General features: G+C 39.6%; 1 protein-coding gene across 7 annotated transcripts in view; it reads left to right on the forward strand.

The window, feature by feature from the left end:
• LOC124596599 (epsin-1) overlaps positions 1-25,578 on the forward strand; it is a 168,550-nt gene that overhangs the window by 12,214 nt on the left and 130,758 nt on the right. For 6 of the 7 annotated variants that reach the window (XM_047135795.1, XM_047135801.1, XM_047135800.1 and 3 more), the window contains exons 2-3: positions 15,462-15,541; positions 18,994-19,079. In XM_047135795.1, coding sequence (XP_046991751.1) covers positions 19,011-19,079 — 69 coding nt within the window. In that variant the 5' untranslated portion in view covers positions 15,462-15,541; positions 18,994-19,010. Of the gene's footprint in view, positions 1-14,921; positions 14,986-15,461; positions 15,542-18,993; positions 19,080-25,578 lie in introns of those variants that run through there. The other variant, XM_047135796.1, reaches the window with a different exon arrangement.

The following is a 25,578-nucleotide window of genomic DNA, read 5'->3' on the forward strand; positions in this document are numbered from 1 at the left end:
TTCCCGCGCACTGTTCGGGAGTGGAATGGTAGAGAGAGATTATGATTGTGGTTCGATGAACCCTCTGCCAGGCACTTAAATGTGAATTGCAGCGTAATAATGTAGATGTAGATGTAGAAAACTTGTTGACATGTGTAACTTATTGTTACCTAAACAAAACAACAACAGAATGAAAAAGATACTAAAGTGCTGTCACTGGCCACTGCATGGTACTGTGCACACGACACCACTGTGCTGTCGCCGGTCGGCAAAGTGTTAATAATAAACATCAAAGTGGCATATTCGCAGAATGAATGTCACAATCTACAGGTACATCTTAGCAAGTCAAAAATCAAACTCTTACTAAGAGGCACTTGTGTATTTAAAACTCATTGCCAAATATAATTACTGCAACTGTTTACAGAATCGTTAATAAACACTTTATGAAATTTAATAAAGCTGCTGGTTACCAGTCGACAAAGTATTGAAACTAAAAAATTTAAAATATTTGCTTTGTTTCTCTGTTTAGTGGTGGAGGGAGTGAGCACCTGAGGAATGCAACATAATTCACTTTACTCTTGGAGTGCTTGCACATTGTAATAAATAACAGATCTATATTAATTAGTTATGACTTTTGTTAATAGTTTTGGGCTAATTTACTGCACACTCTCTTATACAGTTGGAGACTTGAGGAGTTCCTGAAGTATGGCCTGTAAAACATACTCAGCCATAGATATTACAGTCTGCAGCCCGACCATCTCACCCTTATTCCAGTGATCGATCCATGATTATCTCCGTGACAATGACCACTACGTTCTTATCACTCTCTCTTTCTTGACCAATGGAACTTGTACCCTGTTGGTCACTTCAGAAAACCAAGTGGCAAACTTTCACCTCCACAACAGCTTTCTAAACCAGTCAAGGATATCAAGGAGTAGTACAAGATACTATTGGCAGGATAATATATCCTCCAGATGTGACAATACCCTGTTAATCGTTCTCTTTTCAATGTGCACCACTGCCAGGGTGATTTGAAAAAATTAATGCAGCTATCAAACAGCACTGCAGTGCACTTAAACAAGACAAGCACCATCCCTGTATGGAACATTCAATAGCATTCAAGAGACTTTGAGGGAAGGCACTGTTTTTAATAAGCAGTGGTGGGAACAGTATGTTCATCTATGAGAGCCCACACTTAATCATCTAAAGTATGGTCTAAACTGTTTCACATTTGTGGCTACTCACTATCCAGCATAGTTTCTGACACCACCTCAAATGGCGACATTTGTATTGATCCCAAAGTCATTGTTAAATGTTTCACAGCACACTTCACCGAAGTGTCTGCATGCAGTAACTACCGCCCTAATTTCCTGACCCAGAATTGCCTTGTGGAACTGAACTCTTTCTCCTTTCATACGTAAGTCTTGGGAATCGTACAGTTTTCCATTTAATGAATGGCAGTTCTGCAGCACTTCATCCCGGGGAACTGTAGTTTTGTTGTCTGTGGGTGGCCAGCACCATCGATACAGAGCTTCTTAGACACTGTCCACCACAGTGATGTGCGGTTAACTGGAGGCTTTCATATGAGACATGTAGACAGCCTCTTGGCAGAAGTTGGTGGCTCACCACTGAGGTTGAGATGTCAGAAACTCTTGGCAAACTTTCATTACAGTCTATCAGATGCGTACCCACCTGTGTTACTCAGCTCTGCTTCACATGCAATAGTTCAGACTGTTTACAAATTGGTCAAAAATAGGTAGTCCAGCTGGGATGTGGCTGAAAGCTCCATGCAGTGGCCTCAAATTGCTCCCTCTTGTCTATGTTCATATAGTCACCTCTTGGCACAAGCCCTGCGATTTGGATGGACCTTTCTTTTCCTCCTAAAAGAATGCTGATCTCACCTTTTTTCAAGCATGTGTTCCAGTCTGTTCTCCGTGACTAACAAAATTCGACATACATCTACTTGGATATGGTTGGCTATGCTTTTGCACACACAGATGAGGATAGTAAGTTTTTTCTGCCAAGAGCGTGCAGAATAAGCGCTGCAGAGCTGGTTGCTGTATCACAGGCTCTGCAGTGCATTAAAACTCTTGCCACAGAGGACTTCCTTGTTTGTAACAACTCCATGGAGCTTCTTAAAAGGCATAGCTTTGTGTTATTCCAAATGCCTTTTGGTCACTTAAAATCTAGGGCCTATTAATTGACCTCCACAGCTCCAAAATGATGATAAAATTCATCCAGACATAAGGCATGTGGGTATGTAGGGAAATGCATTTGCTGACAAATTAGCTAAAGAAGCAACCGTAGGAGGCAAACTTGAACTCTGAATACTTGACACATGTTTAAGATTGTAACAGTGACACAAAATTTTGGATATGTGGGATGTGAAAAGGTAGGCTACTGTGATCCTCACCAAACTGAAGAGCAACCAAGGGGGGAGCACCAAGGTGTGGCATTTTCGTATCTCTCGGAAAGATGCCATCATATTGTGCCAACTGTGTTTTGGCCATGTCAGGCTCGCTCACAAGTTAATTTGTTGTCAAGAGGACCCCCCTCAATGCAGCAGTGTGGTAGTCATCTTATGATAATCTATTTTCTTCTCAGAGTGTGCCTGTTGGCTGATCTGAGATGAGCAATTGTTCCGTCAACCTCACCACCTCAAATACTTGGGAACAGTGGGTCTGCAGCTACCAAAGTGCTACATTTCCAGAGAGGAAAGTGGATTTTACAACAATTTTTAATGCATCTCTGCATTTTGTGTCTGGTATGATTAGGTTGTGTGGGAGTAAAACTCCCTGCAGCATGTGTCCCAAGTGGTCTCTCACTACTTTCTCCCTGCACACAGTTACGCATTTTATGTATATATTTATTTAACTGATTAAGCTAATTAGCTCTCTATTCCACTTTCTCACCCCATTTTCATTTCCCACCCCATTTTAGTTGTACTGACTGATGATCTTTCTTGGTGTATCCTACACTGAGCAGCTACAATTTCTAGCTACCTGGGTTGTCACCACGACAACATGATCACAGATCATGGAGCTGAAAACTTTCCTTTTCCCGTTTCATCTCTGTACCTCATTTTCTTGCGAGTCAAGATACTTGAAACTGAACAGTGAAGCACCTTTAAACCCACAACAATAATAATAAACTTCCATACAAAACATTTACGTTTCTTGGGTACTTCAACATAAATACACTGATCCAACCAGGAAAACTGCACAACCTATCATTAGAGCTCAACAAACAGAAGATAATGATGCTTGCACTGCATGAAACCCGCATGACAGGCGAAGACACAATGTGTTATGGAGACTACCGTATATTGAAGAGCAAGACAGACAAACGAGTCGCCAACGGTGCTCTGCTTTTTGGCATGGTACATAAGAAGATAATCAATTCAATTAGAGAAGTCAATCCAGTAAACAACAGGTTAATGACAATGCACTTACAGGGTGCAAACAAAAAAATAAATCATGATCAACATACATGCCCCCACAGACGGGGATAACAAAAAGACCCCATATCAACAGAGAAATTCTGGGCAACACTAGAGACAGTGATGCCCAAGATCCCCAAAGACAATACAAATATTTTATTAGATGATTTTAACACACAATTGGCAGATAAAAAAGTCTTCAAAGAAATGTGGGAAAGTCCTGCCGCACAAATATACAAACAGAAATGGCATGAGACTCGTCAAACTATGCCAGTGGAATAACCTAAAGACTGTCAACATTCCTAATGAAATCTCCGCAAAAACAGAAAGCATGGAAGTCAGCTATACAAGAGATGGGAGAATTCCAAATAGACCATGTAGCGATTTCCTACCCAGTCCAGGAGGAGATCCACGACATTCAAGTATGCAGAGGTGCCAATATTGATTCAGACCTTTATCTAACTCGAATCAATATAAAATTTACACCAAAGAAAATCTATCAGAAAACAATGTATATAGATAAGTCTGACACAAAAAAGATCATGGAATCCAACGTAAAAGAGGAATAGGAAAAACAACCAGCAAACACGTGGGAATAATTCCATAGAAATATCATACAAAAAGTAAAAACTTATACCACGGAAAAAGAACACTAAACGCCCTTGGTGGGACTCACAGTGTGAAAAGGCATAGAAATACGCAAACCAGCTTTTCAGGACTACAATAGTAAAAAACCCAGAAAGTCTGTTGTTTCCTAGAATCAAGAAAACTGGCTGCAAAACTTATTAGGTAAACAAAGCAAAAGTACATAAAGGAGCAACTGGATACTATAGAGGTAAACTTCTGCAACCACAACACGAGAGAATTCTACAGGACCTTCTCAAGGAAAATCTGCGTGTACACACTTCCAAATGTGTGCGTCAGGAAACCAGACAGAAAACTAGCACTAACTAACAAGAGAATTGTCAAGAAATGGCACATTATTTCTCCGAGTTCCTTAACTGCCCTGAACCTGTAACAAGATTTCCAGTACAGAACAGTACCTCCATCCAACTGGAACCACCCCCACCAACATGTGCAGAGATCAACAAACACATACTTAAATTAAAAAACAACAGACCATCTGGTGAAGACGGCATCATTACAGAATTACTAAAAAGCCTTGGAACAAAGTCACTACAGGAACTAACACAAAATACCAGGCAGGCTTTCAGCCTGGTCATTCATGCACTGAACAAATCCTCAATCGAAAACAGTTATAAAATACAAGGCCATCAAGAATTCGCCAATCATTTGCACCTTCATAGATTTCAAGAAAGCGTATGATTCTGTTGACCGACAATCCTTGTTCAACGTCTTAAAAGAACAGGGACTCAACCCAAAAACACTATGATTATTCAGACAGACATTTTCTGACAAAACATCGAAAGTTAAATTGATGGGTGAAATCTCTGATCCCTGCATGATCAAAACTGGAGTGTGCCAAGGCGGCGGAGTATCCCCACTACTATTCAACCTAGTCCTGGACAAAGTAATCAGGGAATACGAAACAGAACTGAAAACTCAAGGACACTGGAAACCAACACGACTAGCAAGATGCCAGGACAAAATTGAAATATCATAGCTTTTGCAGATGACCTGGCCGTACTATCAGACAACGAAGCAACAGCAACCAAACAAATTGAGGTACTGAAAAATGTACGGAAAAAGTTGGGTTGCAGATCTCTTTCGAGAAGTCAGAATTTTTCTGCTCAAAATTAAACATAACAAAATTAGACACAAAATATGGCAAAATAAACAGTTGCACACTTCAAGTATCTAGGAGAAATCCTTGGACCTACAGGAGGAGAAAGATCACATAGAAGACTAGACTACAAAAATGAAGAGGCATTTGGCAAGACATAGCTTGTGTATAATAAAAAAATGCATGTCCAATCACACAATAGTCAGACACTACAACACAGTAACCAAGCCTGTAATACTGTATGTAAGTGAGACACTAACACTCCATACAAAAATCGACATGGAAAGTATACTGAAGGAAGAAATGAAAATCATGAAGAAAATTCTCATCCCAAAACTGACAGAAGAGGGTTACTGAGTACACTCTTGGAAAACTACAGAGATGATGTCAAACATAGCAGCAGATGTCAGAAAAAGGTTGAAGTTCTGTGGCACATCATCAGGCTATCACCAAAACTACTCACCAAGAAAATTCTTACTTACATATCATGGATCACACAAGTTAAACTGAATCTAGAAGCACTAAAAATCAATCCAATGGAAGCTGAAGACAGAAATGTATACAGGGACAAGATACACCCGTGGAATTTGAGGTGAGAGAAGTAAGTCCCAAAGAAACCAGGACAAAGTGGACTGAAGATAGACTCCATGGAAAAAAATGAATTATGGAAGATCAGAAAGAACACTAATTACCACCAGCTATTCTTCAAGGAAAGTGTTCCTCTCAATTTATGGTAATTATTTTGACATTTGCAGTGTATGAGTTAAGTGTTTTCATGGGTTCATAAGGGGAAAAATCCAGGTTTCTATGTTGAAACCGGTTATGAACAGTAGTGGGAATGTTAGAAAAGTTGAAAATGAAGGGGAAGACTTTCCTCGTTTAACTGGAATAACCTGTTAGCATTTTGTGTGGAAATTGAGCTTCAGACACAAAAAAATTCAATATAAAGCTTGTGCTGAAGGAAAATAAATAGCAGAAAAAAGTTCTTATGAGAAATTAAAAACACTTCTCAAAATAGTGGAAGGAGTATTTACTGCACTGATGAGACTTGGAGTGGTGCAAACCATTCCATAAATTTCAATAGCACGAACAAAAGATACCTTATGTACCGAAAAATGGGTATTCTACATCTACATCCATACTCTGCAAGCCACCTGACGGTGTGTGGCGGAGGGTACCCTGAGTACCTCTATGGGTTCTCCCTTCTATTCCAGTCTCGTATTGTTCGTGGAAAGGAGGATTGTCAGTATACTTCTGTGTGGGCTCTAATCTCTCTGATTTTATCCTCATGGTCTCTTCGCGAGATATACGTAGGCGGGAGCAATATGCTGCTTGACTCTTCGGTGAATGTATGTTCTCGAAACTTTAACAAAAGCCCATACCAAGCTACTGAGCGTCTCTCCTGCAGAGTCTTCCACTGGAGTTTATCTATCATCTCCGTAACGCTTTCGCGATTACTAAATGATCCTGTAACGAAGTGCGCTGCTCTCCGTTGGATCTTCTCTCTCTCTCTTTTTATCAACCCTATCTGGTACGGATGCCACACTGCTGAGCAGTATTCAAGCAGTGGGCGAACAAGCGTACTGTAACCCACTTCATTTGTTTTCGGATTGCATTTACTTAGGATTCTTCCAATGAATCTCAGTCTGGCATCTGCTTTACCGACGATCAACTTTATATGATCATTCCATTTTAAATCACTCCTAATGGGTACTCCCAGATAATTTATGGAATTAACTGCTTCCAGTTGCTGACCTGCTATTTTGTAGCTAAATGATAAGGGATCTATCTTTCTATGCATTCACAGCACATTACACTTTTCTACATTGAGATTGAATTGCCATTCCCTGCACTATGCGTCAATTCGCCGCAGATCCTCCTGCATTTCAGTACAATTTTCCATTGTTACAACCTCTCGATACACCACAGCATCATCTGCAAAAAGCCTCAGTGAACTTCCGATGTCATCCACAAGGTCATTTATGTATATTGTGAATAGCAACAGTCCTATGACACTCCCCTGCGGCACACCTGAAATCACTCTTACTTCGGAAGACTTCTCTCCATTGAGAATGACATGCTGCGTTCTATTATCTAGGAACTCTTCAATCCATTCACCCAGTTGGTCTGATAGTCCATATGCTGTTACTTTGTTCATTAAACGACTAAGGGGAACTGTATAGAACGCATTGCGGAAGTCAAGAAACACGGCATCTACCTGTGAACTCGTATCTATGGGCCTCTGAGTCTCGTGGACGAATAGCGCGAGCTGGGTTTCACATGACCGTCTTTTTCGAAACCCATGCTGATTCCTACAGAGTGGATTTCTAGTCTCCAGAAAAGTCATTATACTCGAACATAATGTGTGTTCCAAAATTCTACAACTGATCGACGTTAGAGGTATAGGTCTATAGTTCTGCACATCTGTTCGACGTCCCTTCTTGAAAACGGGGATGACCTGTGCCCTTTTCCAATCCTTTGGAACGCTACGCTCTTCTAGAGACCTATGGTACACCGCTGCAAGAAGGGGGGCAAGTTCCTTCATGTACTCTGTGTAAAATCGAACTGGCATCCCATCGGGTCCAGCGGCCTTTCCTCTTTTGAGCGATTTTAATTGTTTCTCTATCCCTCTGTTGTCTATTTCGATATCTACCATTTTTTCATCTGTGCGACAATCTAGAGAAGGAACTACAGTGCAGTGCAGTCTTCCTCTGTGAAACAGCTTTGGAAAAACACATTTAGTATTTCGGCCTTTAGTCTGTCATCTTCTGTTTCAGTACCATTTTGGTCACAGAGTGTCTGGACATTTTGTTTTGATCCACCTACCGCTTTGACATAAGACCAAAATTTCTTAGGATTTTCTGCCAGATCAGTACATAGAACTTTACTTTCGAATTTATTGAACACCTGTCGCATAGCCCTCCTCACACTACATTTCGCTTCGCGTAAATTTTGTTTGTCTGCAAGGCAGTTTTGCTGTGAAGTTCCCTTCGCTTCTGCAGCAGTTTCCTAACTTGGTTGTTGTACCACGGTGGTTCTTTTCCATCTCTTACGATCTTGCTTGGCACATACTCATCTAACGCATATTGTATGATGGTTTTGAACTTTGTCCACTGATCCTCAACACTATCTGTACTTGAGACAAAACTTTTGTGTTGAGCCGTCAGGTACTCTGTAATCTGCTTTTTGTCACTTTTGCTAAACAGAAAAATCTTCCTACCTTTTTTAATATTTCTATTTACGTCTGAAATCATCGATGCAGTAACCGCTTTATGATCGCTGATTCCCTGTTCTGCGTTAATTGTTTCAAATAGTTCGGGGCTGTTTGTCACCAGAAGGTCTAATATGTTATCGCCACGAGTTGGTTCTCTGTTTAACTGCTCAAGGTAGTTTTCAGATAAAGCACTTAAAAAAATTTCACTGGATTCTTTGTCCCTGCCACCCGTTATGAACGTTTGAGTCTCCCAGTCTATATCCGGCAAATTAAAATCTCCACCCAGAACCATGAACCATGGACCTTGCCGTTGGTGGGGAGGCTTGCGTGCCTCAGCGATACAGATGGCCGTACCGTAGGTGCAACCACAACGGAGGGGTATCTGTTGAGAGGCCAGACAAACATGTGGTTCCTGAAGAGGGGCAGCAGCCTTTTCAGTAGTTGCAGGGGCAACAGTCTGGATGATTGACTGATCTGGCCTTGTAACATTAACCAAAACGGCCTTGCTGTGCTGGTACTGCGAACGGCTGAAAGCAAGGGGAAACTACAGCCGTAATTTTTCCCGAGGACATGCAGCTTTACTGTATGATTAAATGATGGCGTCCTCTTGGGTAAAATATTCCGGAGGTAAAATAGTCCCCCATTCGGATCTCCGGGTGGGGACTACTCAAGAGGATGTCGTTATCAGGAGAAAGAAAACTGGCATTCTACGGATCGGAGCGTGGAATGTCAGATCCCTTAATCGGGCAGGTAGGTTAGAAAATTTAAAAAGGGAAATGGATAGGTTAAAGTTAGATATATGGGAATTAGTGAAGTTCGGTGGCAGGAGGAACAAGACTACTGGTCAGGTGATTACAGGGTTATAAATACAAAATCAAATAAGGGTAATGCAGGAGTAGGTTTAATAATGAATAAAAAAATAGGAGTGCGGGTTAGCTACTACAAACAGCATAGTGAACGCATTATTGTGGCCAAGATAGACACAAAGCCCATGCCTACTACAGTAGTACAAGTTTATATGCCAACTAGCTCTGCAGATGATGAAGAAATTGATGAAATGTATGACGAGATAAAAGAAATTATTCAGGTAGTGAAGGGAGACGAAAATTTAATAGTCATGGATGACTGGAATTCGTCAGTAGGAAAAGGGAGGGAAGGAAACATAGTAGGTGAATATGGATTGGGGGGAAGAAATGAAAGAGGAAGCCGCCTTGTAGAATTTTGCACAGAGCATAACTTAATCATAGCTAACACTTGGTTCAAGAATCATGAAAGAAGGTTGTGTACCTGGAAGAATCCTGGAGATACTAAAAGGTATCAGATAGATTACATAATGGTAAGACAGAGATTTAGGAACCAGGTTTTAAATTGTAAGACATTTCCAGGGGGAGATGTGGATTCTGACCACAATCTATTGGTTATGAACTGCAGATTGAAACTGAAGAAACTGCAAAAAGGCGGGAATATAAGGAGATGGGACTTGGATAAACTGAAAGAACCAGAGGTTGTAGAGAGTCTCAGGGAGAGCATAAGGGAACAATTGACAGGAATGGGGGAAAGAAATACAGTAGAAGAAGAATGTGTAGCTCTGAGGGATGAAGTAGTGAAGGCAGCAGAGGATCAAGTAGGTAAAAAGACGAGGGCTAGTAGAAATCCTTGGGTAACAGAAGAGATACTGAATTTAATTGATGAAAGGAGAAAATATAAAAATGCAGTAAATGAAGCAGGCAAAAAGGAATACAAACGTTTCAAAAATGAGATTGACAGGAAGTGCAAAATGGCTAAGCAGGGATGGCTAGAGGACAAATGTAAGAATGTAGAGGCTTGTCTCACTAGGGGTAAGATAGATACTGCCTACAGGAAAATTAAAGAGACCTTTGGAGAGAGGAGAACCACTTGTATGAATATCAAGAGCTCAGATGGCAACCCAGTTCTAAGCAAAGAAAGGAAGGCAGAAAGGTGGAAGGAGTATATAGAGGGTTTATACAAGGGCGATGTACTTGAGGACAATATTATGGAAATGGAAGAGGATGTAGATGAAGATGAAATGGAAGATAAGATACTGCGTGAAGAGTTTGACAGAGCACTGAAAGACCTGAACCGAAACAAGGCCCCGGGAGTAGACAACATTCCATTAGAACTACTGATGGCCTTGGGAGAGCCAGTCATGACAAAACTCTACCATCTGGTGAGCAAGATGTATGAGACAGGCGAAATACCCACAGACTTCAAGAAGAATATAATAATTCCAATCCCAAAGAAAGCAGGTGTTGACAGATTTGAAAATTACAGAACTATCAGTTTAATAAGTCACAGCTGCAAAATACTAACGCGAATTCTTTACAGACGAATGGAAAAATTGGTAGAAGCGGACCTCGGGGAGGATCAGTTTGGATTCCGTAGAAATGTTGGAACACGTGAGGCAATACTAACCTTACGACTTATCGTAGAAGAAAGATTAAGAAAAGCAAACCTACGTTTCTAGCATTTGTAGACTTAGAGAAAGCTTTTGACAATGTTGACTGGAATACTCTTTTTCAAATTCTAAAGGTGGCAGGGGTAAAATACAGGGAGCGAAAGGCTATTTACAATTTGTACAGAAACCAGATGGCAGTTATAAGAGTCGAGGGGCATGAAAGGGAAGCAGTGATTGGGAAAGGAGTGAGACAGGGTTGTAGCCTCTCCCCGATGTTATTCAATCTGTATATTGAGCAAGCAGTAAAGGAAACAAAAGAAAAATTCAGAGTAGGTATTAAAATTCATGGAGCAGAAGTAAAAACTTTGAGGTTTGCCGATGACATTGTAATTCTGTCAGAGACAGCTACGGACTTGGAAGAGCAGTTGAATGGAATGGACAGTGTCTTGAAAGGAGGATATAAGATTAACATCAACAAAAGCAAAACGAGGATAATGGAATGTAGTCAAATTAAATCGGGTGATGCTGAGGGGATTAGATTAGGAAATGAGACACTTAAAGTAGTAAAGGAGTTTTGCTATTTAGGGAGTAAAATAACTGATGATGGTCGAAGTAGAGAGGATATAAAATGTAGACTGGCAATGGCAAGGAAATCGTTTCTGAAGAAGAGAAATTTGTTAACATCGAGTATAGATTTAAGTCTCAGGAAGTCGTTTCTGAAAGTATTTGTATGGAGTGTAGCCATGTATGGAAGTGAAACATGGACGATAACCAGTTTGGACAAGAAGAGAATAGAAGCTTTCGAAATGTGGTGCTACAGAAGAATGCTGAAGATAAGGTGGGTAGATCACGTAACTAATGAGGAGGTATTGAATAGGATTGGGGAGAAGAGAAGTTTGTGGCACAACTTGACTAGAAGAAGAGATCGGTTGGTAGGACATATTTTGAGGCATCAAGGGATCACCAATTTAGCATTGGAGGGCAGTGTGGAGGGTAAAAATCGTAGAGGGAGACCAAGAGATCAATACACTAAGCAGATTCAGAAGGATGTAGGTTGCAGTAGGCACTGGGAGGTGAAGAAGCTTGCACAGGATAGAGTAGCATGGAGAGCTGCATCAAACCAGTCTAGGGACTGAAGACCACAACAACAACAACAACAACAACAACAACAACAACCCAGAACTATAACATGGTGGGGAAATCTACTCGAAATATTTTTCAAATTATCCTTCAGGTGTTCAGCCACAACAGCTGCTGAGCCAGGGGGCCTATAGAGACATCCAATTACCGTGTCTGAGCCTGCTTTAACAGTGACCTTCACCCAAATTGTTTCACATTTCGGATCTCCGTCAATTTCCTTCGATACTGTTGCAGTTCTTATTGCTATAAACACGCCTCCCCCTTCACTGTCCAGTCTGTCTCTGCGGTATACATTCCAATCCAAGTTTAGGATTTCATTACTGTTTACGTCTGGTTTCAGCCAACTTTCTGTCCCTAGTACTATATGGGCGTTGTGACCGTTTATTAATGAGAGCATTGACAGAGAGGAAGTGTTAAAGAGTGAAATTGCTATGACATTGTAATTCAAACACTATCTGCTTCTTTGAAAGAGAATTATGTGCCACACGGGAAACAAAAATAGGTTTGTGCAAAATGATGGCTGTCATTGTATTGATAAAAAATTCAGCGCAGTGGACCCTTCCTAGTACAATGCTACATATTGCAAAGAGTGGTTCAGGAGCATTCTTGAAAAGTTATCCAAGATCTGTGATTGGTATAGATTTGGCTCCATGTCACAAATAATAAATCCAGTATCATGAAATACATTTGTAAAATAGTGAGGTTTTTATTATTGAACGACTGGAAAACAATAATTTGGAGCTTCCGCGTAGTTTGAGGGTCTACTGGAACATTCTTGACTGAACTTTTGTTCACAAGAATTCTTTTTAGAGATGTATCATGCTCACTCAACAAACAGATTAAACTTCTGTTGTCGCCTGTGATGCAACACAAATTCAAAGACGTTGAACTCGTATCAAGGAAAAGATAAAATGAGTCTTTTAAGATACATGATGATATTCACCGCATAAAGAATTAAAGGATTCCTTAAATTGTTTGGAGGAATTATGATTCATCTACTGAAAATTGCAAACAAATGTGTACAAAGAGCTCATTCTCTCGATACGGCAAGAGAACTATTGGAGGCGAGACCGTAGGTAGCAGCGAAAGTGATTGAGATATTTTTTTTTGTCCTTGGGAAGTGTATTTGGTTGCTCGTCGCTACACATCATAGACAGTTTTTGATCACTGGTAAAAGTGCATGACACTGTTCATTGTTAGTATATCGAGTGTTAAATTTATGCTTCAGAAAAGCCAGATTCTTGTCTTCTACATATTGCAGTCATTGTACATGGGAGTGCTGTATTGGAACACTAAAATGAAGTTGCCATCCTTTGCTGGTGGAATACTCACCTACTTTGCATTACAACAGCAGCACACTGGTATAATAACTATGCTCCAAAACAGTTTCACATTGGTTACAGCTTTGAGCCAGTGTTTTACAAACTCTGTAACTGAAAAATATGGCATTATTCATTAGTAATTATATGTGACATTAAAACAAAATTTTAAGCTCGAAAACAATATTTTCCCTGCTGCAATAGCTAGACAGTAAACTGAATCGAACATTCTTACATTTCGCTTTACAGCAATGATGTAATTAATCAGAAAATGGTGAAAAACATGCATATAAATATAGAATGGTTGCATTTGTAATCTGTGCCAAGGACATTGTTCATGCTTCAAAAGTCGACTCCCACCAAAAAGTGCTCGGATGTATTAAAAATTTCCACATATTTCATCTCCACAATTTTTTCTCCAACCCACGAAATAAAAGTATAAACTTTCACAATTCGAATGAGGTACATCATACTGTTAAGTCTTGTTATGTAACTAGACTAATAGCTCGAAGTCAGGGGTCAATCATTATGAGACGTGTAATAGCTAGATACCTCAAATAATTCGACTTGGATGTATATAGTGTTACGATCGCTGGTTGTGATAAGAGAACCCAGGAATCTACAATGAATTGAGTAAATAATGTGGAATCTAAGTGTCTTCTTAGTCACTTCCGTTGCAACTTCATATTGTATCAGCTAACACTGGATAACCTGACCACCAGAAGGCTATTGTATGAGAAACACTCCTGCACTAAAAACAACTTGAACAAATGTTTCTTATTCAGTGTAAATGTGTAGCATTTTAAGTGTTAAGTTATTTGTAGCTACCATTAATATCATAATTTTCACAGCAAGGTGCCCAGTCTAACCATAATCTGCCACTGTTCAATGGCATACACGTTATAAATTTTCTTTTTTCTCAATTTTCCGTACCTCTCTCCAACCCTCATTAAGATAGTGATATTGAGAATGGCAGTTCTCTGTTCTACATGTACACTAACTCTGAACACAAATTAACTTTGTTGCCCCACAATAGGTCTCAGAATATCAGCACTCTGAATCTTATTTAACTGCTTGTACAGAAGGGCACATTGGCTACATATTCAGAACTCTTATTGCCCTATAGGCATTTATTTGATGCTATCTTGCTACAGCCACTCAGTTTGTGATTCAGGAAGGAAATCTCGTCTGATGATCTTAAATACAATCCAGCAAGAGGGAACAAGATTAACCAAACATGTTGAACAATTTTTTCTATCTGGTTAAAGATATTAGAGGAGGGAAAAATGACATAAGTGAATCAAGTAAAGGCTGCATGCACATTGCATATTTTGACACAGTTTGTACCATCCTCTATTCCTGGCACATTTTGATTGTAGAGAAGGGTGGTGGTTTGTTTTCAGACTGTATATTTTCAAGAATAGATATTTTGATCTAGATGGGAGATTTCATTTAACGTGCCTGATATTTGAATCAATTCTCCTAAGTTACTTTTCAGGAAAGTATTTTCATATTTTCTACATTATGTCCCCAACCTTGGGTAATAAACACCTTTCCTATGCATGTGAAAGAGTTAATGCCATTTGACACGTATGGTGCTTCAGAAGCTCAAGTAGTGCATAGCGCAACCTGACAAGTGCAGGCTCACAAATAGCTTACAGAATAAACCCAGTATCTTGAGAGTCTAACTGATGGACAGTAGCATCTGCTGCATAGGCATCTGATTTTCTGCTGGTAAAATAATAATCTTGTATTTTGCTGTACAGGATTCTATAAATTGTCCTAAACATATTGAAAGGAGGAAAATTAAATCTGTGCTTGTCATATAATATTGATTATTTCCTAGTGATTGATACTCCTTATCTACCGTGTTGTCACTATTGCATTTCATATCTCATTTTCCCTTCTGCATGTCTCATAAAGGATTTTCAGCAGGATGTTAATTGTGGTAATAGATTCGAGAAAGCCTGTTTAGTTCAATGTTTATCGAAATTTTAACACATTAATACTGTCGTAAGGTATCATATTCTGAAGTTTTTGTATAAAGTATGGGTAAATATTACTGTCAGAAACGTGACATTTTCAAGTTATGTTCCCTCTGATATTGTGGCAGTGAATATAAATTACTTAGACAGTCTGTTCCACATTGTTGTGTATTTGCTATTTTTCATGTTCACATCAATAATTGGTTTAATATTATTCCTTTTCAGGTTGGTGATACTGGTGGGCACTTTGTGCTAGCAGCAACCATACCCTGTGTCCCATTTTATCTCCTGATGTAATACAGTGTGTAAGTTTTTATTGTGTATAGTGTTTCAGTTTGTAGCTAATCAATTATTTTGATAAGTTACCCTATTTATCACCACCACCTTATTCTCAAAACGTGTGTGCGCATGCGTGCGTGCAGGGGAGGAGGTTGTGACACAGATGGGTATAAACTAGTGGATACTTTGAGGTGCCTCACAATGTCCTCTCATTGAATTCTTAACATTTGTGCATCAGACAAGTTCACTTCATGTGGAGGTCATACAGAGGAGGACACGGAAGTGGTTGAACAGATAATGCGAGTGAAAGTCTTGCGCGCGCACACACACACACACACACACACACACACACACACACACACACAAAATCACAATGTACTTTTTGTGTGTGGTTATTGATTGCATTTGAGTGTGTTTAATTACACTAGAAAAAGAACTAACTCTATGTAAGCATCCTAAACCAGAGTCAGTGTTTAATGATTTTTGTGTGAAGAGCCATGCCCATGTTTTCGGTGGTCTTGCCCAGGGTCTGTTGGTGACCAGGATTGGTGACAATTGTTATTAGTAGATGAGGCATCTCTACACACTTAAGAAAAATTTGCTGTTCATTATTTCCATCATGGAATTTGTTTTTCAGTCAAATTAAAAGATGTTGTTGTTGTTGTGGTCTTCAGTCCTGAGACTGGTTTGATGCAGCTCTCCATGCTACTCTATCCTGTGCAAGCTTAGTCATCTCCCAGTTCTTACTGCAACCTACATCCTTCTGAATCTGCTTAGTGTATTTATCTCTTGGTCTCCCTCTACGATTTTTACCCTCCACGCTGCACTCCAATTCTAAATTTGTGATCCCTTGATGCCTCAGAACATGTCCTACCAACCGATCCCTTCTTTTTGTCAAGTTGTGCCACAAACTCCTCTTCTCCCCAATTCTATCCAATACCTCCTCATTAGTTATGTGATCTACCCATCTAATCTTCAGCATTCTTCTGTAGCACCACATTTCAAAAGCTCCTTTACTACTTTAATTGTCTCATTTCCTAATCTAATTCCCTCAGCATCACCCGACTTGATTCAACTACATTCCATTATCCTCGTTTTGCTTTTGTTGATGTTCATCTTATATACTCCTTTCAAGACACTGTCCATTCCATTCAACTGCTCTTCCAAGTCCTTTGCTGTCTCTGACAGAATTACAATGTCATCGGCGAACCTCAAAGTTTTTATTTCTTCTCCATGGATTTTAATACCTACTCTGAATTTTTCTTTTGTTTCCTTTACTGCTTGCTCAATATACAGATTGAACAACATCGGGGAGAGGCTAAAACCCTGTCTTACTCCCTTCCCAACCACTGCTTCCCTTTCATGTCCCTCGACTCTTATAACTGCCATCTGGTTTCTGTACAAATTGTAAATAGCCTTTCGCTCCCTGTATTTTATTCCTGCCACCTTTAGAGTTTGAAAGAGAGTATTCCACTCCACATTGTCAAAAGCTTTCTCTAAGTCTACAAATGCTAAAAACATGGGTTTGCCTTTCTGTAATCTATTTTCTCTTAATCTATTTACTAAGATAAGTCGGAGGGTCAGTATTGCCCCACGTGTTTCAACAATTCTGCGGAATCTAAACTGATCTTCCCCGAGGTTGGCTTCTACCAGTTTTTCCATTTGTCTGTAAAGAATTTGTGTTAGTATTTTGCAGCTGTGACTTATTAAACTGATAGTTCGGTAATTTTCACATCTGTCAACACCTGCTTTCTTTGGGATTGGAATTATTATATTCTTCTTGAAGTCTGAGGGTATTTCACCTGTCTCATACATCTTGCTCACCAGATGATAGAGTTTTGTCAGGACTGGCTCCAATGGAATGTTGTCTACTCCCGGGGCCTTATTTCGACTCAGGTCTTTCAGTGCTTTGTCAAACTCTTCACGAAGCATCGTATCTCCCATTTCATCTTCATCTACATCCTCTTCCATTTCCATAATATTGTCCTCAAGCACATCGCCCTTGTATATACCCTGTATATACTCCTTCCACCTTTCTGCTTTCCCCTCTTTGCTTAGATCTGGATTTCCATCTGAGCTCTTGATATTCATACAAGTGGCTCTTTTTTCTCCAAATGTCTCTTTAATTTTCCTGTAGGCTGTATCTATCTTACCCCTAGTGAGACAAGCCTCTACATCCTTACATTTGTCCTCTGCCATCCCTGCTTAGCCATTTTGCACTTCCTGTCGATCTCATTTTTGAGACATTTGTATTCCTTTTTGCCTGCTTCATTTACTGCATTTTTATATTTTCTCCTTTCATCAATTAAATTCAATATTTCTTCTGCTACCCAAGGCTTTCTACTAGCCCTCGTCTTTTTACCTACTTGATCCTCTGCTGCCTTCACCACTTCATCCCTCAGAGCTACCCATTCTTCTTCTACTGTATTTCTTTCCCCCATTCCTGTCAATCATTCCCTTATGCTCTCCCTGAATTTCTCTACAACCTGGGGTTCTTTCAGTTTATCCGGGTTCCATCTCCTTAAATTTCCACCTTTTTGCAGTTTCTTCAGTTTCAATCTGCAGTTCATAACCAATAGATTGTGGTCAGAATCCACATCTCCCCCTGGAAATGTCTTACAATTTAAAACCTGGTTCCTAAATCTCTGTCTTACCATTATGTAATCTATCTGATACCTTTTAGTATCTCCAGGATTCTTCCAGGTACACAACCTTCTTTCATGATTCTTGAACCAAGTGTTAGCTATGCTTAAGTTATGCTCTGTGCAAAATTCTACTAGGCAGCTTCCTCTTTCATTTCTTAGCCCTAATCCATATTCACATACTACGTTTCCTTCTCTTCCTTTTCCTACTATTGAATTCCAGTCACCCATGTCTACAAAATTTTCATCTCTTTTCACTATCTGAATAATTTCTTTTATCTCCTCATACATTTCATCAATCTCTTCAGCATCTGCAGACGTAGTTGGCATATAAACTTGTGCTACTGTAGTTGGCGTGGGCTTCATGTCTATCTTGGCCACAATAATGCGTTTATTGTGCTATTTGCATCAGCTTACCCACACTCTTATTTTTTATTCATTATTAAACCTACTCCTGCATTACCCCTATTTGATTTTGTATTTATAACCCTGTATTCACCTGACCAAAAGTCTTGTATCTCCTGCCACCGAACTTCACTAATTCCCACTATATCTAACTTTAACGTATTATATATATATATATATATAAATTAAAAGATGGGCAGAAAAAATTACTACTTGCTACAGTGTTACATATGCTTAGGGAGCTTTCCGAACTGAAGTTTCTTAATGTGACAGGCTGTGCACCTTTTTTGTACTAGAAATCATCTTCTGAAAGCTATCTATTTCATAATGTGTGTGTTTGTCTCTAATGCTGCTCAGAAAGAACCATTTATTATTCTGTTTCTACTTAATAATTTCAATGTGATAAGCTGGTATTAACTTGTACTAAATAGGTGGAGAAGACGGCGAAATGCAGGTGAATGTAGCAGGTTTGCGAAGAAACATCAAGAATTTGGCTCACAATTATTCTGATGCACAGGTAAGCAAACAGCTGTGTCTGTAAATTTTGTGGCAGTGTATTGAAATAATAATAATAATAATAACAATAATAATAATAATAATAATGATAATAATTGGAAAGCCCCTGGAAAAGATAAAATAGTAAATTTCTGGCTAAAGAAGTTCACCTCAACACATTCACATCAAACTACATTATTTAACAGTTACATTGCAGACCCATACACATTCCCTGATACACTTACACATGGAATAACTTTTCTGAAACCTGAAGATCAAGCATGCACAGCAAACCCAGCAAAATATCGCCCCATAACATGCCTACCAACAATATACAAAATATTAACTTCAGTCATTACACAGAAATTAATGACACATACAACACAGAACAAAATTATAAATGAAGAACAAAAAGGCTGTTGCAAAGGAGCACGAGGATGTAAAGAGCAACTGATAATAGATGCAGAGATGACATACCAAGCTAAAACTAAACAAAGGTCGCTACACTACGCACACATTGATTACCGAAAAGCTTTTGATAGTGTACCCCACTCATGGTTACTACAAATATTGGAAATATACAAAGTAGATCCTAAATTGATACAGTTCCTAAACATAGTAATGAAAAATTGGAAAACCACACTTAATATCCAAACAAATTCAAATAATATCACATCACAGCCAATACAGGTTAAGCGTGGAATATACCAAGGAGACTCATTAAGTCCTTTCTGGTTCTGCCTTGCTCTGAACCCACTATTCTACATGCTAAATACACTCCTGGAAATTGAAATAAGAACACCATGAATTCATTGTCCCAGGAAGGGGAAACTTTATTGACACATTCCTGGGGTCAGATACATCACATGATCACACTGACAGAACCACAGGCACATAGACACAGGCAACAGAGCATGCACAATGTGGGCACTAGTACAGTGTATATCCACCTTTCGCAGCAATGCAGGCTGCTATTCTCCCATGGAGACGATCGTAGAGATGCTGGATGTAGTCCTGTGGAACGGCTTGCCATGCCATTTCCACCTGGCGCCTCAGTTGGACCAGCGTTCGTGCTGGACGTGCAGACCGCGTGAGACGACGCTTCATCCAGTCCCAAACATGCTCAATGGGGGACAGATCCGGAGATCTTGCTGGCCAAGGTAGTTGACTTACACCTTCTAGAGCACGTTGGGTGGCACGGGATACATGCGGACGTGCATTGTCCTGTTGGAACAGCAAGTTCCCTTGCCGGTCTAGGAATGGTAGAACGATGGATTCGATGACGGTTTGGATGTACCGTGCACTATTCAGTGTCCCCTCGACGATCACCAGTGGTGTACGGCCAGTGTAGGAGATCGCTCCCCACACCATGATGCCGGGTGTTGGCCCTGTGTGCCTCGGTCGTATGCAGTCCTGATTGTGGCGCTCACCTGCACGGCGCCAAACACGCATACGACCATCATTGGCACCAAGGCAGAAGCGACTCTCTTCGCTGAAGACGACACGTCTCCATTCGTCCCTCCATTCACGCCTGTCGCGACACCACTGGAGGCGGGCTGCACGATGTTGGGGCGTGAGCGGAAGACGGCCTAACGATGTGCGGGACCGTAGCCCAGCTTCATGGAGACGGTTGCGAATGGACCTCGCCGATACCCCAGGAGCAACAGTGTCCCTAATTTGCTAGGAAGTGGCGGTGCGGTCCCCTACGGCACTGCGTAGGATCCTACGGTCTTGGCGTGCATCCGTGCGTCGCTGCGGTCCGGTCCCAGGTCGACGGGCACGTGCACCTTCCGCCGACCACTGGCGACAACATCGATGTACTGTGGAGACCTCACGCCCCACGTGTTGAGCAATTCGACGGTACGTCCACCTGGCCTCCCGCATGCCCACTATACGCCCTCGCTCAAAGTCCGTCAACTGCACATACGGTTCACGTCCACGCTGTCGCGGCATGCTACCAGTGTTAAAGACTGCGATGGAGCTCCGTATGCCACGGCAAACTGGCTGACACTGACGGCGGCGGTGCACAAATGCTGCGCAGCTAGCGCCATTCGACGGCCAACACCGCGGTTCCTGGTGTGTCCGCTGTGCCGTGCGTGTGATCATTGCTTGTACAGCCCTCTCGCAGTGTCCGGAGCAAGTATGATGGGTCTGACACACCGGTGTCAATGTGTTCTTTTTTCCATTTCCAGGAGTGTAATACAAATTATGGATACAATATTACTGGAACATACCCACACAAAATCACACATTTGCTATACATGGATGATCTAAAACTACTGGCAGCAACCAATCAACAACTCAACCAATTACTAAAGATAACAGAAGTATTCAGCAATGATATAAATATGGCTTTCGGAACAGACAAATGTAAGAAAATTAGCATAGTCAAGGGAAAACACACTAAACAAGAAGATTACATATTGAATAACCACAGTGACTCCATAGAAGCGATGGAAAAAACAGATGCCTATAAATATCTAGGATACAGACAAAAAATAGGAATAGATAATGCTAATATTAAAGAAGAACTAAAAGAAAAATATAGACAAAGACTAACAAAAATACTGAAAACAGAATTGACAGCAAGAAACAAGACAAAAGCTATAAATACTTATGCTATACCAATATTGACCTACTCATTTGGAGTAGTGAAATGGAGTAACACAGACCTAGAAGCACTCAATGCACTTACACGATCACAGTGCCACAAATATAGAATACATCGCATACATTTAGCAACAGAAAGATTCACATTAAGCAGAAAGGAGGGAGGAAGAGGATTTATCGACATAAAATCCTGCATTATGGACAGGTAGACAATTTAAGAAAATTCTTTATAGAACGAGCAGAAACTAGCAAAATACACAAAGCAATCACTCATATAAATACATCGGCTACACCACTACAATTTCATAACCACCTCTACAACAACAAGAAAACACTATATGGCAAGCACCCGTATCATCTAACACAGCCACACATCGATCAAGACGCATCCAACACATGGCTAAGAAAAGGCAATATATACAGTGAGACGGAAGGATTCATGATTGCAATACAGGATCAAACAATAAACACCAGATATTACAGCAAGCATATTATTAAAGATCCCAATACCACAACAGATAAATGCAGACTTTGAAAACAACAAATAGAAACAGTAGTCACATCACAAGTGGATGTACAATACTACCAAATACAGAATACCCCAGAAGACACGACAATGTAGCAAAAATAATACATCAATAACTTGCGATACAACATAAACTAATAAAACAACACGTTCCCACATACAAGTATGCACCACAAGATGTACTGGAGAATGATGAATACAAATTATACTGGAACAGAACCATTATAACAGATAAAACAACACCACATAACAAACCTGACATCATACTCGCCAATAAAAAGAAGAAATTAACACAACTAATCGAAATATCCATACCAAATACAACAAATATACAGAAGAAAACAGGAGAAAAAATTGAAAAATACATCAAACTGGCTGAGGAAGTCAAGGACATGTGGCATCAGGATAAAGTTGACGTTATACCGATTATACTATCAACTACAGGAGTCATACCACACAATATCTACCAGTACATCAACGCAATACAGCTACATCCAAACGTATATATACAACTACAGAAATCTGTAATTATTGATACTTGTTCAATGACACGAAAGTTCCTAAATGCAATGTAACATATACCGTACAGTAAAAAGGAAGTTTACACTTGATCAAGATCTGCGTCACTTTCCATTTTTAACCAGACATGACGTCTGAGAAAGAAAAGAAATAATAATAATATTGAAAGGTTCCAGTATTTGAAATGGACAGCAATGTATTTATGTACTTATTTTTGTTGCTACATTGTGGTGATTGTTTTCAATTTTTTAATACAGCGGAACTACTGCAGAGAGAGTTCATTACTCCCTCATCAAAGAGATGATAATTACCAGGTGATCAAAAAGTCAGTATAAATTTGAAAACTGAACAAAGCACGGAATAATGTAGATTGAGAGGTTCAAATTGACACACATGCTTGGGATGACATGGGGTTGTATTCGAACCAAAAAAATACAAACGTTCAAAAAATGTCTGATAGATGGCACTTCATCTGATCAGAATAGCAATAATTAGCGTAACAAAGTAAGACAAAGCAAAGATTATTTCTTTACAGGAAATGCTCAATATGTCCATCATCATTCCTCAACAATAGTTGTAGTCGAGGAATAATGTTGTGAACAGCACTGTAAAGCATGTCCGGAGTTATGGTGAGGCATTGGCGTCGGATGTTGTCTTTCAGCTCCCTAGAGATATTGGTCAATCATGATACACATGCGACTTCAGCTAACCCCAAAGCCAATAGTCGCACAGACTGAGGTCTGGGGACCTGGGAGGCCAAGCATGACGAAAGTGGCGGCTGAGCACACGATCATCAACAAACGACGCGCGCAAGAAATCTTTCACGCGTCTAGCAATATAGGGTGGATTTTCTTTTTGTTCTAATAAAACCCCATGTCATTCCAAGCATGTGTGTCAATTTTTACCTCTCTATCTACATTTCTCCGTGGTTTATTAAGTTTTCAAATTTATACTGACTTTTTGATCGCCCCGTACTTTTATTATGCATTTTGTCTCTGACAATTTGTATTGTGAAGTTAACTTATTGTTGATAAGAAGTGCTCATTTACCTCATTTTGTACCTCAAAAATTGAATGAAGAAAGGGAAAGTGATGTTACACTCATTGATCTCTGCTGTCATTTTCATTTAACCAGTCACCCCTTCAATGTTGTAATAGACATAAGTGAAATCAGTTTTGTGAGTTAGTACAGAGTTATTAAAAATCATAAACAAACAAACAATTTCAGAAGTTAGATTTTTTCCTTATAAATGTTTGGTTGTTGTATTGTCACTGAGAACTGGCTATGACATGAAAAATAGATAGAAAAGATTTCAGTGAACAACTAATGTAGAAATACAGATAGCAGATTTTCCAAAAATGCATTAGTCCCTTGCAGTTCATTATGCACACACAGGGCATCTCTTTGTGCTCTAATATAATTAACTGCTGCATGGACGCTGCAAAGAATTGTGCAAATTTCTTTATGGAAGCAGTGAGGCCACTGACCAACAATTGTGATATACATAAAAAAAAGTAGTACATTTTTATTCAAATATATTTACATAAGTATTAAAATACAAAACTTTTCATTGTATAATAATTTTTGAAATGTTCTTCAGAATGGGGAGCTAGGTTTCATGTTATGATTCACTCTAATAAACAGTTTCACACCTGCTGCCTCTATTTTTTTCTGTCGGAATATTTTGCACAATCCTTGTGCTTGTTCACAGGAAACTTGTTGATAATGTGCAACTTCCAATTTAAACGTTTATCATCAGAAGTTGAACAACATCCTCTTTTATGCCCTCATCTTCACTGACTAAGTCTCCTATATAAATCTTTTACGGAATGCTTGGTGAGATAGTATTGTCAAGGTTTTTTTCCTGGCACATATTCCTGTATAGGAAACAGCTGTTTACAAGCAGAAGTACAGTTTTCAATACCAGTTGAGACTTTTTGTTACAAAATCGTAACTGTAAATAAAATGGTCAGATTGATCAGTTCTGCCTGTCTTTGAAGTATAATGACTAATCACTAGAGCCTCGGACTTTATGTAATATCAAATTAAGAAATATGTAACAAAAATTGATGAAATATGCAGTGTAGTAGTTTTGTGTGAACTCCAAAATTTTGTTTATTTGGTAGAAAATATAAGTTTACCGATAGGCTAATGCCTATGTTAATTTTTAGTCAGTTCACTTCTGCCACAAAGTATAGAAATAAAAGTATCTCCTGTTCAAGCATGTAAGTCACACTGGAACAGGATTCACAATTAATTATACGTTTCCGAATATTCTGTTCCTATGCACTGTCTTCTGTTTGACAATTTTTATAAATAGAGGACTGCTCAATTTTGCAAAAAGTCAACAGTGCATATTTATACTGAGAGATTATGCTAGTAATAATATTCTCAGGGGGATCTACAATATCACTATTAAATAAGTGATACAAAATAACAAGTTTTCAGCATGCTGGGTTCTTGTTCAGCACAGATTGCAGTTTCCTGGAAGTTATATCACCCACCTTCTGAACTGCATCTTCGATTATTCCCAAGCTTCTTGGAGAGGCATACTTGAAGTCTCCAGTTGCTCAATACTGTCAGGAAGTCAGCTGAAGTGACTTATGTTGATGAAACTCAACTTAGGACTTCATAACTGTTGAATGCTGACAACAATTCACTTGAAGGCACTGTAGGATCAGAAGAAAAGTTCTCCATAGCCAACTTCACAGCTTAAGAATGCTTAATGTAGAAAATCACAGCTTCAGTCCTTGTTGCCCACCTTGGCATCACTGTCACTAGAGGCAGAGGCACATCAGGTAGCTGCTGCCTGTAATACTGTACATAATAAGAACATTTCAGGAAAACCTTCTTCATAGCTGATATA

The sequence above is a fragment of the Schistocerca americana genome, chromosome 2 (assembly GCF_021461395.2).
Source record: "Schistocerca americana isolate TAMUIC-IGC-003095 chromosome 2, iqSchAmer2.1, whole genome shotgun sequence".
NCBI lineage: Eukaryota > Metazoa > Arthropoda > Insecta > Orthoptera > Acrididae > Schistocerca > Schistocerca americana.